The sequence below is a fragment of the Xenopus laevis genome, chromosome 5S (genome assembly GCF_017654675.1).
Source record: "Xenopus laevis strain J_2021 chromosome 5S, Xenopus_laevis_v10.1, whole genome shotgun sequence".
Classification (NCBI taxonomy): domain Eukaryota; kingdom Metazoa; phylum Chordata; class Amphibia; order Anura; family Pipidae; genus Xenopus; species Xenopus laevis.
In genome coordinates, this window is record NC_054380.1 from 50,438,085 (window position 1) to 50,456,162 (window position 18,078).

General features: G+C 40.0%; 1 protein-coding gene across 3 annotated transcripts in view; it reads right to left on the reverse strand.

Annotated features, from left to right (window-relative positions):
* The window catches only part of LOC108717893 (signal-induced proliferation-associated 1-like protein 2), a 175,521-nt gene that overhangs the window by 13,728 nt on the left and 143,715 nt on the right, over positions 1-18,078 (reverse strand). For all 3 annotated transcript variants that reach the window (XM_041564533.1, XM_041564534.1, XM_041564532.1), the window contains 3 exons: positions 6,329-6,470; positions 2,724-2,943; positions 1,939-2,070 (listed from right to left, as the gene is read on the reverse strand). In XM_041564533.1, coding sequence (XP_041420467.1) covers positions 1,939-2,070; positions 2,724-2,943; positions 6,329-6,470 — 494 coding nt within the window. The remainder of the gene's footprint in view (positions 1-1,938; positions 2,071-2,723; positions 2,944-6,328; positions 6,471-18,078) is intronic.

Below are 18,078 nucleotides of genomic sequence, written 5' to 3' on the forward strand. Positions count from 1 at the left end.
TAATCATGTCCCCTCGCAAGCGCTTTTTTTCCAGAGAAAACAACCCCAACCTTGACAGTCTACCCACATAATTTAAGTCTTCCGTCCCACTAACCAATTTAGTTGCACGTCTCTGCACTCTCTCCAGCTCATTTATATCCCTCTTAAGGACTGGAGTCCAAAACTGCACTGCATACTCCAGATGAGGCCTTACCAGGGACCTATAAAGCAGCATAATTATGTTTTCATCCCTTGAGTTAATGCCCTTTTTTATGCAAGACAGAACTTTATTTGCTTTAGTAGCTACAGAATGACACTGCCCAGAATTAGACAACCTGTTATCTACAAAAACCCCTAGATCCTTCTCATTTAAGGAAACTCCCAACACACTGCCATTTAGTTTATAACTTGCATTTATATAATTTTTGCCAAAGTGCATAACCTTGCATTTATCAACATTGAACCTCATTTTCCAGTTTACTGCCCAGTTTTCCAACTTAGACAAATCACTCTGCAAAGTGGCAGCATCCTGCATGGAACCTATAGTTCTGCACAATTTAGTATCATCTGCAAAAATAGAAACAGTACTTTCAATGGTCACATAATCTCTCAGTGATTTCTAATATACTTATCATTTACAGTAGGGGGTACATTATCCCTTATATCATTATAATACAGTAAAACCTCAATTCTACATGTCCTTTTTACATGTAACTTTTACATGTAACTTTTAAGTTACTTTTCAATTGGTTTTCATTATTTATTTTGTTATTGTTTTTTAATTATTTTCCTTCCTCGTCTACATCTTTCCAGCTTTCAAATCAGGGACACTGACCCCATCTAAAAAACAAATGCTCTGTAAGGCTACAAATTTACTGTTATTGCTACTTTTTTAATGAATCATTTATCTATTCAGGCCTCTTTTATTCATATTCCAGTCTCTTCTTCAAATCAGTGCATGGTTGCTAGGGTAATTTGGACCCTAGCAACCAGACTGCTGAAATTCCAAACTGAAGAGCTGCTGGATAAAAAGTTAAATAACTCAAAAACAACAAATAATAGAAAATGAAAACCAATTGCAAATTGTCTCAGAATATCACTCTCTATACCATACTAAAAGTTAACTCAAAGGTGAACAACCCTTTTAGGGGGGCCCAGGTGTAAATTTCTGTACCGGGGCCCTTAGGGGTCTAGTTACACCACTGTGCACACCCCGAGTGTTTCAGAACCAATACGGATGTGGTTGAGCAGCATGCCACACCCTTAGACCCTTCTGCCCTAGGCCCAGGCCTACATGGCCTTTCTACAAATCTGGGCCTGGTTGCTATGAGTTACTGCTCCTGTACAAACTTAGTGCCTTTTATTAGATTTGGGGATGCTGTTTTCTAGAGCAGATTCATAGATAATAAGAATTAAACAAAAAACAGAACACTTCTAAACAATCCAGATAGAAAGGCTTCACTGGCTGAATCTGATAATTAAAATGCAACCGTGTTGCAATTAGGGTTGCCACCTGTCCGGTTTTGAACCGGACAGCCGGTACTTTGAAGGGCTGCCCGGGTCTATACTTCCTGCCCGATTTTTCAAATAAGGAAAACCGGACGGGATTCCCTTGATTGAAACGGCGATCGGTCAATCGCTGATCGCCGCATCATAGCCCCACCCAGACATCACAGGTCCGCCCACTGACATCATAGCCCAGCCCACTGATGTCACGTGCCCGCCCACTGACGTCAGACACGCCCACTGACGTCACAGACACACACCCCTGCCTGGTCTCAGCCAGACATAAAGGTGGCAACCCTAGTTGCAATTAGTGCAGCAACATTTATTAGGAGCATGCATAATATTTCAGATGATCTGGTTACCTTAATATGAATATTACATGCGTGAATGGACATGCATTTCAATTCACAGAATTAATCTAGTGTTTAGTTGAGATACTCCAAAACTAAGTACCTTCAAAAGCTCTAGCTGCACCAACCAGGTGGGACCAGTTTAACCCTGCTGCTGTATCTGGAAGAGGTATTAGTCCCGGATCATTAAACTTTGATTTATCTGAAAGAGTCTGATCAGAGAACCAACACTCATCTAGGAGAAAGGAAACACACCCAGTATAAATGTACAATTCATTTTATTTCTATATATTTTAATATATTTTGTATTAGCTGCAAATATAAAACTAGGAAACAATATAGCATTATATTAACTTTATTTATATCAAGTACACACCAAAGTCATCATGAACCAAGGAAAAGTTTACATACTATACATGGGGCACATACAATACATTTCTATGAACTCCCAATGCATACTGCAAGTTATTATAATTATTACAGAGTGCCATCGTGTGATGCATACAATTTACTATGTTTACATTTTATTGAATTCCTTTATCTTGAATATCTCAGACTAGGGGTAAGAGTGATTTTGTTATCAACCATGCAAAAAAATATCTATTGAATTGAGACACTGTTGTTCTCAATGGCACATTATACTGAGTATATCAATATATACTGTAAGTACAAAAAAAGGGAAAGTGCAAATATTTCAATGCACTATTCTCTGCACTATTCTCTGTCTGCGCTATTACTGACTCTTAAAACAATATGACAAAAGCCATCTGATTAAAAGACCTGTAAAGAAGAACAGGCCGAGAAAAGTGATACAGTTTTATTGATACTTGTAAAATATACTTTATGTTCCTGAATTCAAAAAGAAAAATATATTTTAAAACAACTTACTTTTGAGATTTGTCATTCCAGGGTTCACATGGTTGTGGAGTGGAAGTGTGCAGTGATATGATGGAGTTGTGCTGAACAAAATGTCATTAGGCAAGGCTTGATCCAATATTGAACTTCGTGAACTGGCATGTGAAGATCCTCTACGATAACTGCATACACTTTCATCAGAAAGTGTTCTAAAAAGTGTTCGTCTTGGTGACAAGCTGCCAAAAATAGAAAACTAGGAAAAGAGAAAGTATATTTAGCATTATTTATTTCAAGTACAAACCAAGGTCATCATGAACCAGGGAAAGGTTTACACATTATTTGTGGGGCACATATACTTCTTTATCATGAAATGCTTTTTTAAATTAATGGTTTATAGTTTTTACATGTTAAGGTGATACTGACACAAACCTATGAACACCCATTGAATACTGTTAGAATAGTTTAGAATTGGCTATCTTTACAATTCATTGTAATCCTTTGTCTTGAACATCTCAGGAGTAAGAATTATTTCATTTTTTTTTTTTTATCCCCAACAGCAAAAGGTGACCTCATGCACATGCCAGTTAAGTGATTTCCTCTGACACGTTGGAGTTCCTCACCTTTTTGCCCAATGTGTCTTTAGCATTATTTGCTAATTTATACCGTGACACTGGTGGTATGTATATGCTATTTTTTGCAATATAGATGGATTGTTGTAGACGTGTTTTAAATATATTACAGCATTTTTTTTTAGCATATACCATGTTGTGTTAAATTCACTAAGGTGTTCATTGGGTTATTCTAGAAGTTAAAGGAACAGTTCAGTGTGAAAATAAAAACTGTGTAAATAGGCTGTGCAAAAAAAAAAAATGTTTCTAATATAGTTAGTTAGCCAAAAATGTAATATATAAAGGCTGGAGTGAACAGATGTCTAATAAAACAGCCAGAATCCAACTTCCTGCTTTTCAGCTCTATAACTCTGAGTTGTCAGTGACTTGAAGGGGAGCCACATGGTACATTTCTGTTCAGTGAGTTTGCAATTGATCCTCAGCATTCAGCTCAGATTGAAAAGCAACAGATATGACCCATGTGGCCCCCCCTCAAGTCTCTGATTGGTTACTGCCTGGTAACCAGGGTAACCAGTCAGTGTAAACCAAGAGAGCTGAAAAGCAGGAAGTAGTGTTCTGACTGACATTTTATACGTCAAATCACTCCAGCCTTTATACATTACATTTTTGGCTAACTATATTAGAAAACTTTTTTATTTTGCGCAGCCTATCTATTTGCCCAGTTTTTATTTTTCCACTGAACAATTCCTTTAAAGCTGCAGATAATTTTATGTTTTCCCATTATAAAAATCTACAGGCAGAGTACAAATGCATGCAAATGCATCAGAATTGTTGTTTTTTTTTAATCCCCAGCAGCAAATGGTAACAACCCTATGCACGTGCCAGTTAGTCACTTCCTCTGACACGTTGGAGTTTCTCACCTTTTTTGCCCAATGTGTCTGCTTTTACATTAGTTGCTAATTTACACTTTGACACTCGTGGTATGTATATGCTATTTTTTGCAATATAGATGGATTGTTGTATACATGTTTTAAATATATGACAGCATTTTTTTTAGCATATACCATGTTGTGTTAAATTCACTAATTGGGTTATTCTAGAAGTTACAGCTGCAGATAATTGTATGTTTTCTTACTAAAAAGAGCTAGAACAGAGTACAAATGCATGCAAATGCATCAGAGTGATTTTTTTTATCCCCTTTAAATCATCACCAAGACTTAAGAAAGAAAAAGAATCTGACAGCATATGTTTACATGGTCGGACTGGAGCTATAGGGGTCCACTGGGGCTGCAAAACAAGGGCCCTTCTGGCAGTCCCAACTCCCAACTTTAAAACTCACAGCACCTGCACATGCATGCACTGACGCAGCGGGCATGCGCAAAAGACGCACCACGGGCAGTGGTCCTTATGGGGCAGCCAGGGAGCAGACCTGGGGCAGTTGGGGGAGCAGGCCTGGGCCAGTGGGGGCCCACTTCGACCCTGTTTGTTTATAAAATAGGACAATTTAGCAGCATTATACATACAGCGAAATCCGCCTGCACTCCCTGGCCCTCCACTGATGCTTTAGATAGGTGCACAGTCCTTGGGGGATATGTTAATCCCCACAATTCAAGAAGTATCCAAACGAAGCACTGGCATTCAATAGCATTTGCATAAACACGTTGGGGACACTCCCCTTTTAAAACGTTATTGCGTGCCAGTGTTTTGTTTGGATACTACAGCATTATACATACACATACAAAACAACCTAAAAATATACAACCAACTTGTACCTCCACACATTGGCAGATTTAAGGAAATGTAAACTCTGAAAACAAATGAAGGTAAAATTGCTCAGGCTGCGTTTCTGGCCATGTTTGCAATCTACGTTACAATAGGACATATAGCTGAATTTTAAAAGCTCTACAGACTCTAGACAGGCTGGCTAAGCTGGGAATGGGAAAAAAGGAGCATTGGGTAGGATTTGATCACTATGTATATCTGTAAGGGGAACACATAATTAACAAACACGGCGCTTTGATTTCCGAAGTCGTCCGAAGTTGCCACACGAGGAAACTTCGGTGACTTCAGAAATCGGAGCGTCGCGAGTGCATTGGCGCTAGCATTTTGTCATTATAGCAGGCGCCAGGCACAGCGAAGGCAGTTCGGGGAGATTGTCGCCCCGCAGAAGAGGCGATTAGTCACCAGGCGACTAAATCTCCCCGAATCTGCCTGTGTGCTTGCCACTAACCTTCAGTTTAAACAAAGTAAAACTGAACCGATCAGCTGATGTTCTGCCCCTAACAGCAATCGTACGAAAGTTTATGTCCGACAAAGCAGGTGACAGTGTCCCTCTGAAAATCGTCAGATTGGCAATACATGCAGAGATATTATCGGCAGCCGACAGAAATCTCCATGGGACGAAAAATGTCGGGACTCTCCACACACGGTCCGAAAATCGTACGAATCGAGGATTTGTACGATCGGATCTTTGCGTCTATGGTCAGCTTAAGGCTAATGCCAGATGGTAAAATATACAGGCTGAGAATCAGCATTCCTTTCCTGGCCGGCCTGCACCTGGAACAATTGTGTTGGTACTAACAAATATGGCTTTGTAGGTACAAGTGGTTATCTGTTATTGTGATGCTCTCTATTAAGCCCCCTCTGCCTTTGCTCCTTACCACCTCCCTGTTAATAATTTGTTTACAGTAAGTTTTTCATTAGTGATTTCCTCCTTCTGACATCTCTAGGAGTCAGGTTTTGTCTTTGTTCCCAGATACCCTCAGATTGCCCTGATACCTGAAATTGCGACTGCGTTCATCTTGCTATAACTTCTGTGGTGTCAGGTCCATACATTTTTGGACAGAGACAATTTTTTTCTCTAATTTTGGTTCTGTACATTACCACAAGTGAAATAAAATACTTTCACTTCCATTCTGCACCTTTTAGTTATCACTCCCTCCTCGCACACTATAAACACATATAAAAACAATCAAGGCTACGTTACAGTAATTGACTTGTGCTTAAAACTCTCACTGGGCTTATGGTTTATGCATGCAGAAGCAATATACCAAGGAAGAAATTACAAACCTTCCTTTTATCTTCTTCACCAACTGGACTGCCAGGCGACATCATTTCAAGAAAATCCTCTTTCTGCAAACCATGTTTGGTCTCAGTTTCTGTATTAATAGCAGTGTCCTGCAGCAGACTGGACGCAGACATATTTTCTTCACTATATAAGCCAATTTAAATATATTGATTATAAAATGTAAAACAGTGATCATCAAAATAAACATGGGGGGAGGGCAGTGATCAGATGTGTTTTGTATATTGTGCTGGATTGAAACACAGCTATTTCGATTAATTATTATATATTGAAGCCTCAAAGTGCCATGCTTCTTAGAATCTCTGGTAGCGTGGCACAGCTATAAAAATACAATTGTGCAAGCCCCTTAGAGTTCTGAGTATTCTGCTCATCTATGCGGTGCCAAGTTTTACAGATAACACACAGAACATTGGGAGATCAAAGATCCAGGTAATTGACTAAATGATTCATAGTACAAGTGGTGAAACAAAGACCCAGCTGCAACTTTTTGAAGCATTAGGGTCTGGCCACACAGACAGATTCGGGGAGATTAGTCGCCCCAGCGACAAATCTCCTCTTCTTCAGGGCGACAATCTCCCTGAACTTCATTTTCCGAAGTCACCCCGAAGTTGCCTCACAAGGAAACTTCGGAAAACAAAGTGCCGCGTGTGCCTTTAGGGATATTGTTGTCCCGAAGAAGAGGAGATTTGTCGATGGGGAGACTAATCTCCCCGAATCTGCTCGTGTGGCCAGACCCTTAATAGAAAAAAGCAGACTCGTTGCTTTAAAAACAACAAAATGCTTAGGTATGCACATTTATATGTAGGAATGCCTTACTGGGGAGGCTTCCTCTTACCTTATATCAATTAATTTTGGGACTGGGTTAATAAAATTTTTTAAATAAAATAGAATAAACTCCACTCTCTAGATTAAAATGAATGAATTGTCATACTGCAATAGTTCTCTCTTTAGCTGTTCACTGCCTGTATATTCAAGAATGTTTTTTTACATCTTCACTGTTTTGAACCAGTGAGCTCTCCTGTAAGGGTTAAGGATGGGGGATAAGGACAGATCCAGGGATAGGATTGTCTTTGTTCTATTTCACGGGTTCGATTGGAAAACAACACAGGATATGCTGTTGGAGGAATATTAGTGCAACTCAAAACAATAATATAAAATATTTCTCTCACAGTATTTTTGGTGTTTTCTGTGTTTCTGCTTCATTTCTTCCCCTACATCCTGAACAGAGTTATTTTTTTCCCAGGCAATGACTAAATAGTCTAACAAGGCATTTCAGCCTTTGGGAACACAGCTCTTGTAATTCTGCTCTGTTAACAGAGCTGTCTAACAGAGCATTATGTGCGAGACACACCGTTTTACTCAGAAAAAATAGTCTTGCTTCGCCCTATAACAGCTAGCTTTCGCTTCGGGAGGAGCCCTCCGCCACTTGGATGCCACCAGTTCTTAAAGTGAGAGCACCAGGGAGAGACTTCTTGGCAGGCAAGGAAACCAAATATTTACAGAAAGAATGGGAAACAAGGAGTGTGGTCACGGGACAGGCAGTGTTGATAGCAAAGGAGCAGCGCAGTACGGATTCTGGAGACAAGAGAGTAGTCGAGGTCGCAAGCCAGGTCAGAAAAACCAATATCGTAGTACAGTAACAGAATTCAAGAGAGTAGTCAGAGAACAGGCAATGGTCAGGACAGGCAGCAAACTAGACAAAGATCAGGGACAGGCAGGGTCAAGAATAGGTTGATCAGACATGAATTCACACCCAGGAACTATTGAAATAAGCCTTTAAATATGTGAATTTTGATGTCAGATGCGGATGAGCATCAAAGACCCGGTAGTTTTGCGCATGCGCGTCAAATGCGGATCGCTGAGCAACGAGCACGGACGTGTGGGTGCCCCCGTTCCAATGTCCCTGGGACCAAATGCAAAATTCTATCATATAAAACTCACGAAACTCAGTAAATTTAACATATTTATAGGTTACTGAAACTATGCAGCATCTTCTGTATTCTAATTTTCATGGCTGACACTTCAGCCTTAATACACACCACAGGCAAATTTGCATTTTAGTAGTAACTCATAAAAACAGGTCAGTGTCAGGATGTAAGCCTAAAATGAGTAGTCAATATTGGAGGTCAGCTGGATATTATCAGGAGTAAGCTGAGGTTAAAGCCATCTGAACTTCAGAAGACAAGTGACAGTAAAAGTAGTCAAAAGTCAGAGGCAGGCAGAGTTTGTTCATGGTCGAGACAGGCAGAGGTCAAAGCCAGATGGAGGTCAAGTGGAGGAAGTCCAAGAACAAGCAGTAATCAGGAATCAATCAGTAGTATAGAGCACAGGATCAGGACTGAGGCCATTTGTTTCCTTTGGTGTCTATTTAAGAAAGATGGCTCGGTGCCAAATGAGCAGAGCACAACGTAAATGTGTTAGACGCGACATGGGCATACGCATGGGCAGCGGGCACCAAGGATGCTCACAATAATGCACACCCCTGCACTTGTGCACAGGCACAACCATTGCAGAGTGCACCAGAGCCTTACATTGCCCCCCCCAAGGGGCAGCCTCAGGACGACTTTTGTAGGCTTCTCAGGATGAACTCTATGGAAAGCTCTAATTAACCTGGAGGCATGCACAATTTCTTTAGGTTCCCAATAATTTTCTTCATAGGAAAATTCCTTCCACTTCCAGATACTGTAATTTTCTGTCCTCAACCTCAAATTCTTCCCCATACTGACAAAAGATTGCAGCCGGAGGAGGAGAAGTGCGCCTGGGGAATGTATTCTGAACAAACTTTTTCAATACAGCAGCATGGAAAGCAGGATGAATCTTCAAAAAATTCACTAGATTCAGTTCAAAAGTGACTAGATTAATAATCCTTTTGATAGTAAATGGTCCCAGAAATCTTGTAGCAAATTTATTGGATGGATTGGAAAGATTTATGGTAGATAGCCAGACTTTCTTTCCCACTGTAAATTTAGGATCTTTGGCCTGTTTTCTATCTGCAAAAAAAAGTATTTTTGAGCCTTGAGAATGGATTCTCTAAGAAGTTTAGTCTTAGAAGGAAGGGCCATCTCAGTAAAAATATCTGGATACATTTTTGGATGAAACTCGAAATAAGAGAAAATGGAGTTTGGGGAGTAGTGTAATGAATCAAATTATTATAGCAGAACTTAGCTAATGGAAGAAAAGAGACCCAAATGTCTTGAAGATACGATAAAAACGAATATATATACTGTGCAAGAGTTTGGCTTGTTTTTTTTTTTTCTATTAGACTGAGAATGGTATGCGACAGAACAGGACAAGGAAATATTAAGAACTGTACAAAGAGCAGTCTAAAATTTTGAGGTGAACTGAGTACCACAATCAGAGATGATTTCCTTTTGCAGCCCATGTAGTCTTACAGCCTCCTTAAAGGGATACTGTCATGGGAAAACCTGTTTTTTTTTCCAAAATGCATCATTTACTAGCACTGCTCCAGCAGAATTCTGCACTGAAATCCATTTCTCAAAAGAGCAAACAGATTGTTTTATATTCAATTTTGAAATCTGACATGGGGCTAGACATATTGTCAGTTTCCCAGTTGCCCCAGTCATGTGACTTGTGCCAGCACTTTAGGATGGAACTTCTTTCTGGCAGGCTGTTATTTCTCCTACTTAATGTAACTGAATCAGTCTCAGTGGGACTTGGCTTTTACTATAAAGTGCTGTTCTTAGATCTACCAGGCAGCTATTATCTTGTGTTAGGGAGCTGTTATCTTGTGTTAGGGAGCTGTTATCTGGTTACCTTCCAATTGTTCTTTTGTTAGGCTGCTGGGGGGTGGAAAGGGAGGGGGTGACATCATTCCAACTTGCAGTACAGCAGTAAAGAGTGACTGAAGTTTATCAGAGCACAAGTCACATGTCTGGGGGCAGCTGGGAAAAATTAAATATAACAAAATTTGTTTGCTCTTTTGAAAAATGGATTTCAGTGCAGAATTCTGCTGGAGCAGCACTATTAAATGATGCATTTTGAAAAAAAAAAAAATGTTTTCCCATGACAGTATCCCTTTAATGAAGATATCGGCAGTAGTTGAGGCAGAAGGTAACCAAGGAAGAGGAATGAAATGAGCCTTTTTAGTAAGAAAATCTACTACCACAAAAATAGTATTACAGCCACTGGAGGGAGGAAGTTCCACAATGAAATCCATAGATGTAGAAGTCCAGTTTCTGGGAAGGTGGCAGAGGGCATAACAAAGCGCATGGTTTAGTACGGGAAGATATAAACCTTGCACATGACTCAAAGGAACATACATAGGAAATGTAGTCCATTATAATAGAAGTCCACTAAAATAAACGTCTCACAAGTTCCAAAGTCTTACGGATTCCTGTATGTCCTGCCTGAGGGAGATCATAAATTAACCTTCAGGCATCCAAGTGAAAAGTGGGAGGAAATACTAACCTACCATTATAAAACAAAAGATTATCCTGTTGATAAAAGCTCTCAGGTTCTCAATAAAAGAAAAATGAAGTAAAAGAAAGTGTGCAGGAGTGACATTCTCCACCTGGATAAGGCATCTGCTTTGGTATTTTTTGGAACCAGGCTTGTATGCGATGTGTAATTGAAAACAGGAAAATTGCCCATTTTGCTTGATGAGGATTAAGACGTCTTGCAGATCGTAAAATACGTAAATACGAAAATACATTTTTATGGTCCGTAAAGATGGTAATAAGATGAATAGCCCCTTCAAATATATGATGCCATTTTTATAGCGCGCACTTAATGGCCAAAAGTTTGTGGCCCCCTACATCATACAGATTCCTCTCAGTAGAACTTAATTTCCTGGAAAAGAAGGCTACCTGGATGTAACAACCCATTGGGATCCAATCTATGCAAGAGTATTGCTCCAATAGCTACTGTACTTTAGAGGCATTAACCTCAAGGATGAAAGGCTTGGAGGAATTTGGGTGTACCAAACTAGGATCAGAGGTAAAAAGCTTTTTTAAATATTCCAAAGCCTATTGGGCCACTGGAGACCAAGAATTTTACTACTGGTAAGGTCAGTGAGGTATTTAATAATGGCTAAATAACCTTTAAAGGAGATGGAAAGGCTAAAATGAAGCAAGCTTTATTAGAAAGGTCTATATAAATACACCAGTAAACCCTCAAAGTAATGCTGCTCTGAGCCCTTTGTCAAAAGAAACACCACATTTCTTTTCTTCTATTGTGTACACATGGACTTCTGTATCAGACTTCCTGTTTTCATCTTAAACCTCCAGGGCACGGCCTTGAGCATGCTCAGTTTGCGCCTCTCCCCCTCCCCTCCTCTCTCCCTGCTGTAATCTGAATCCAGAGCTATGAGCAAACAGGGAGAGACTCAGGCAGGAAGTGATGTCACACCAAGCCAATATGGCAGTTGCTATCCTAAACAAACAGAGAACACTTCAAGAGTTATTTACTCAAGTATGGTAAAGCATTCTGCAGAATAAATATAGTGTTCTATCTTGCACTATTGTGGCTAACCTATTTCCTAAAGGAAAGCTTTGGAAAAAAGCTTTCCTTTAGTAGCTTTCCTTCTCCTTTAACAAACTTCCTATAAAAGTTAGCAAAACCCACAAATCATTGTATTCCCTTATGATCATCAGGAGGAGGCTAATTTGCTTCTACTTTCTTGGAATCTTTTAAAAACTTGAGCAAAGAAAAGAAATTCCAAAATTTGATGTCTGACTTCTCAAACTCGCATTTGGATGCCTTGGCATAAAGTTGATGTTTCCTGAGTCTCGATAAGACTTTTCTGACATGTCTCCAATGTTCCTCCAAGGATGTGGAAAAGACAAGAATATCAATGAGATATAAAATGACTTGGTCCAGTAGATTGCAAAAAATGTCATGTATAAAATTTTGGAAAGTGGGGCATTCAAAGTCCAAAAGGCATTACAGTGTAATCAAAATGCCCATAACAGGAACAAAAAGTAGTCTTCCATTAATTGCTTTCCCGTATGCAGATGTAAGCTCCTCTGAGATCGAGTTTAGAAAATATCTTGGCATGAATGAGTCTTTTACCATAACTATTGACGGCATGACCATTAACCCGGTTAACTCAGCATGCTGCTTGGGGTCAGCTTTGACCTGTCCCTCTCCTTCTCTAATCATATTAATAATACTGTCAAACCTGTAGTTTCTTCCTCCACAATATAGCCAAGATACACCTGTTTATTTTACTAACAACAGCCAAAACACTAATCCATGCCCTTATCTTATCCCGTTTAGACTATTGCAATCTCCTACTAACCATTCTTCCTGACTCCCATCACTCTCCCAACCAATAAACTCTGCTACCAGGATCCTTCTGGTCTCTCCTAAAAGGGAACCTGCTCAACCCCAACTAAAATCCTTAGCATGGCTGCTTATTAAGCAAAAGATAACATATAAATTCCTTCTATTAACATTCAAAGCCCTTCACGCCTCTGCTCCTCACTACCTTTCTTCTCTTGTCTCGCTATATGTTCCTGCTCGTCTTCTCCGCTCCTCTTAGAGCCACCTTCTCTTCACACCATCCACATCCACTGCCACCTCTCATCTCAAACCCTTCTACCTTGCTTCTCCTTCCCTCTGGAATTCCATCCCTGAAGGATCCCTAAGGAACCCTCTCTAAATCTTTTCAAGAAAAAATGAAGAGCTTCCTTTTGCAGCACTAGAACATAAGCCTTGTCCTGTCCCTACTGGCTTTGCCGTACCTTGTGCACTTTTTCATGTCCAATTTGTGCCTGTATGTTAGCCTCCCATCCACTTAGACTATAAGCTCTATGGGGCTGGGACCTCCTTCCCACTATGTCTTAACACATAGCAATTAAGATCTTTGTCCTGATATGATTCTGTATATATTTATTATGTGATTTGTCTTCCCATGTATGTTTTTATATATATTGTACTTTTATGAACTGTACAACGCTGTGGCTTCCTGACAGCGCTTTACAAATAAAGTTATACATAAGTTATACATACAATAGTTCGGATATGAAAGGTAGTGGGTAGTGGTTCTTGATGGTTATTTTATTTAACTCAAGGTAGTCGATAAAAGGCCTGAAGGAATGCTGCTTTTTCTCTACGAAAAAGATGCAAGCCACAGCTGGAGAAGTTGAAGGACGAATAAAGCCTCTCTCGTAATTTTCATCAATATAGTGTTTCAATGTGGGTAGTTCTGGCTCCAAAAGTTGATAAATTCTCCCAAAAGGAATGGCCACTCCATGAAGCAAGTCAATATAGAAAACATCTAAAAAGTCATGGTATACCCAAGGAACAAATTGATGTGTCTCATCATCAGGGGAGGGAAGATTCACGGCTCTTGGAGAAGGAAAACAATTCTTATGACAGTAGTCAGAGTTGAATGTAATAGTTCCTGAATGACAATTGATACTAGGATTTTGAGCTTTCTACCACGGAATTCCAAGGATGACTGGGAAGAGCAGAGATTCCACCATCAAACTTTATAAATTCATAGTGCCCAAACAAAGAAGTGAAAATATGTGCAGTCTCAATGGCAACTGGACCGGTGGAAACAAATGTGCCGTCCGCCATCTTAATGGGAACCAGTTGGTCTTTAGGGAAAAGAGGAATCTTGTTTTGACTGGCGAAGACTTGATTAATGAAACATCCACAAGCACTGGAATCTACTATGGCAACCACACCAAAATTTTCTTGGTTCCAGTGTAAGAAAAGATGTAAGATAAGGTAAGTATGCAGTTGAGGAATGATATTGATAGACAAAGAGCAGTGGGGAGATGAATTACCATCAGGTTGGAGGGGCAATTCCTGAGCAGGTGACCAGCAAGCCCACAATACATGCATAAATTAAATTGTTGGTGCCGGAGTCTCTCCTCTGTAGAGAGGGACAAGCAGACTACCCCAATCTGCATCAGTTCAGGTTCCGTAGAAAGAGTCACATGGATTGGAGGAGGGGCTTTAAGAAGAAGCAATTCCAGAAAGGGAGACCTGGAATGTTTCTCTTGACATTTTTCCCTAAGACGTCTGTTAATCTGTACAGAGTCTTTGATCAAGTCCTCCAGGGAGACAGGGATACCAATTGCCAATTCATCTTAGAGTAGTTCAAACAAGTCCATATGGAACTGGTGTTTAAGGGCCCTATAATTCCACTGAGTGTCTAGAGCCCAACAACATTCTCCTCCACAGGTCTGTGGCGCTGATGAAGGGAGCGTAAGGTAGCCTCTGCAGTTTCCACATGGTGAGGGTCATCATACAGAGTGGCCAAAGCTTGAATAAAAGTGTCCAGATTGGCCAGAAGAGGGCCATTCTGTTCTAGCAGCCAATGAGCCCAAACCTGAGGTTGGCCTTGAAGCAGGGAGATCATAAATCCCACTCATATCTGTTCAGTAGGATAAGACTGGGGTTTTAATGTAAACAGTAGCCAGCAGCTGTTAATAAAAGCCCAGAAAGATCTTTGGTCTTTGGAAAAACTGTCCAGAATGGCAAATTTGGGCTCAAAATGAGAGGAAGAGACACCAGCAGCAGCTAGGTCCCCAAAGGCCGAGACAGAAAGAGAAAGTCCAAGAACAAGCAGAGAAAGTCAGGAATCAATCAGGAGCAGGGCTGCCTTCAGAAACCACGGGGCCATGTACAGCAAAATTTTATGGGCCCCCTGGTCACCGTCCGCCCCCAAGCCCCACCCCTTATTTCGCCCACCCCACAATAAAAAAAGTTAGAGCTAAAACAGCAACTCCCTTATGTTATAAAAAGCCATTGATGGCCAGCCACCCCACACATTGTAAAAAGCAATTGGAGATCAGGAGCCCCATGCAAGTAAAAAAATATTGATGGCCTGGGCCACCCCCCACAAGTTATAGAAAGACATTGGTGATCCCCACCTCCCTTGCAAGTAAAAAAGTATTGATGGCTTGCCCCCCCCCCACAGGGCATGCAGGCATAGCCACGCATACGGGCACCGGAGGCCCGAGGATAATAATGTGCACCCCTGAGCCTTCCAGTCAGTTATTTGTGTTTTTACAGCCAGAAAAATAACGTGTGACTGTAAATTAAATGCATCTAATAGCAAGGTAACTTCGCTAAAACACACACGCATATATGGTCTGAAGAAAAAAATTATTATTTTTTTTGTACAAAATTAGTAAACAGAATTTGTTAAATTTCTAGAAAAGATGTTCTCGAGTACAAATATGACATTTAATTTGCCACAAACACATGACCCTATGTATATAGTGAATAAAGTACCCCCTTTTGTAAAATATAAGGCTATTATAAGTTACCAAGGAGTTTCATAACCATATAAAAGCACAAGGCCGAAGGCCGCGTTACTTTTATACAGGTCATGGAACTCTGAGTGGGTCATGTGACAGAAATGACATCAGAACTCAGCGTTTATAAGGATATAATTTACAAGATATTCATGGCTTGTGTGTAAAAAAAAATATATATATATATATATATATTGTGGTATGGTGACAAAAAGGTCCCCAGTTTCCTGGGGAAAAGTGATTGATGGAATGTATGTTGGGACACGGATTCTCAGATATTGTTACTGAGGTGAGACCAGTAGTGCTCTTAGCAGAGAAACACTATGGGGCAGATTCACTAAGCTCGAGTGAAGGATTCGAATGAAAAATACTTCGAATTTCGAAGTATTTTTTTGGTACTTCGACCATCGAATTGGTTAAATTCGTTCGAATTCGAACGAAATCGAACGAATCGAACGAAAAATCGTTCGACTATTCGACCATTCGATAGTCGAAGTACTTGCCCTTTAAAAAAAACTTCGACCCCCTACTTCGGCAGGTAAAACCTACCGAAGTCAATGTTAGCCTATGGGGAAGGTCCCCATAGGCTTGCTAACCTTTTTTTGATCGAAGGATTTTCGTTCGATCGTTGGATTAAAATCCTTCGAATCGTTCGATTCGAAGGATTTAATCGTTCGATCGAACGAAAAATCCTTCGATCGATCGATCGAAGGATTAGCGCTAAATCCTTCGACTTCGATATTCGAAGTCGAAGGATTTCAATCCGAGGGTCGAATTTCGAAGTATTTTTAACTTCGAAATTCGACCCTTAGTGAATCAGCCCCTATGTCTTTCTGCAAGGTTTTTGTAATTGATGATCCGGGACTGGTCTTACTGGGAACCCGCAAGAGTAGGGTGGGGCGGATTCCCAAATCCGTAGGCCAGGTTTTCAAGAGGCCCTAGGCCTATTTAGTACACCTGATGCTGAGCAGCAGTGCTGAATGTGTGTGAGACAAACTGCTGGTATTGCTCAGCTTCAGAAGAGAAAGAAAAGCATTTGTTTTGTGTTAACCAGAAGGTTGGATTTTCTGTTGAACTGCTGTTTTTCGGTTACCTTCCCCCTGCGAGGGGAAATTTCTGCAGCCGATGGAAAATAAACGCGGAGAGGAAGCCCTTAAACCGATCCTGGTGTGTGAAGTCGCCTCTTTTGCAGCCTACCAGCGAGTGAACCCCCACAATATATCTATCTATATCTCTCTCTCTCTCTATATACACACACATATATATATATATATATATACACACATATATATATATATATATATATATATATATATATACACACATATATATATATATATATACACACACATATATATATATATATACACACATATAATACACACATATATATATATATATATATACAATTCCAACGTTTATGATGCACTAATCCCAATGTATATCAGAGTCAAGGGTGCTGATCCCAATAGCAGTGAGTAATTCCGCTTCTTAGTTATATTGGTCCAACCAGATCGCACTCCATATTTAAAACATAGCTTTTATTAGCTTGTTAAAATGTATCAAAAAATGGCATTCTTCACAACATAGTAGCAGCGTCATTTGTATCAAGACACTTATCTGTTAAAAGTCCAGCATAAACGCTATATTCATCCACACTCACGCGACGTTTCGGGACACATCCGTTCCCTTTCTCAAGCGTATGTATCGTGTAGTAGCGTGTAGGACTCCATTGCACACACTTTCTGCTTCCTCGTTAGGCGGGGCATACGTGGTAAGTAACTGTGATGATGCTTCCTCACCTGGAGGCTGGATCTGCACGTCAGTCACCACATATCTCCACCCTCCCGTTACTATGCAAAGTCCATAGTTACCAAAGAAAAGAAATATATCAGTAACAGCAAATTACATGGGCATTTTTCACTATATCTGATAATTGTAGTTGTTTGAGCAAATTATGCCAAAATGAAAAGCAAAAGTTGACAGATGAAATGGCAAAAAAGAAAAAAAAAAAAATTTTTTTTAAAAAAATACAAAAGTACTTATAAAGAAAAAATATACACAAAATAATATTAGTTGCCCAAAATATTACTACTCACCCTAAATGGGTACTTTACAGAAATAAATGCAAGTCAAAATCACGATTTAGACCCCTTGGACTGAGAGTCCCTAGCCTGTCAATCCATTTAACTTCTGCTCTTTTTAATGCTAGAACACGATCTCCTCCTCTTTTCAGAGGTGGGACGTGTTGGATAACTCTGAATTTCAGCTCCTCTGATGTATGTCCTTGTTCTAAACAATGTCTAGAGACTGGCAATGATCTGTTGCCCACGTGTATAGTTGATCTTCTGCCAGTTCCAAATTTAAATGCAAACTAGATAAACATTGGCACTTATTAAAAGATGCATATCCCTCAATTCCAGAGTTTCAACAAGGCCCTATGATGTCCTATCGCAGAGGAGCAACCATAGGGAGTAGATTAGTGAATGCAGACATAC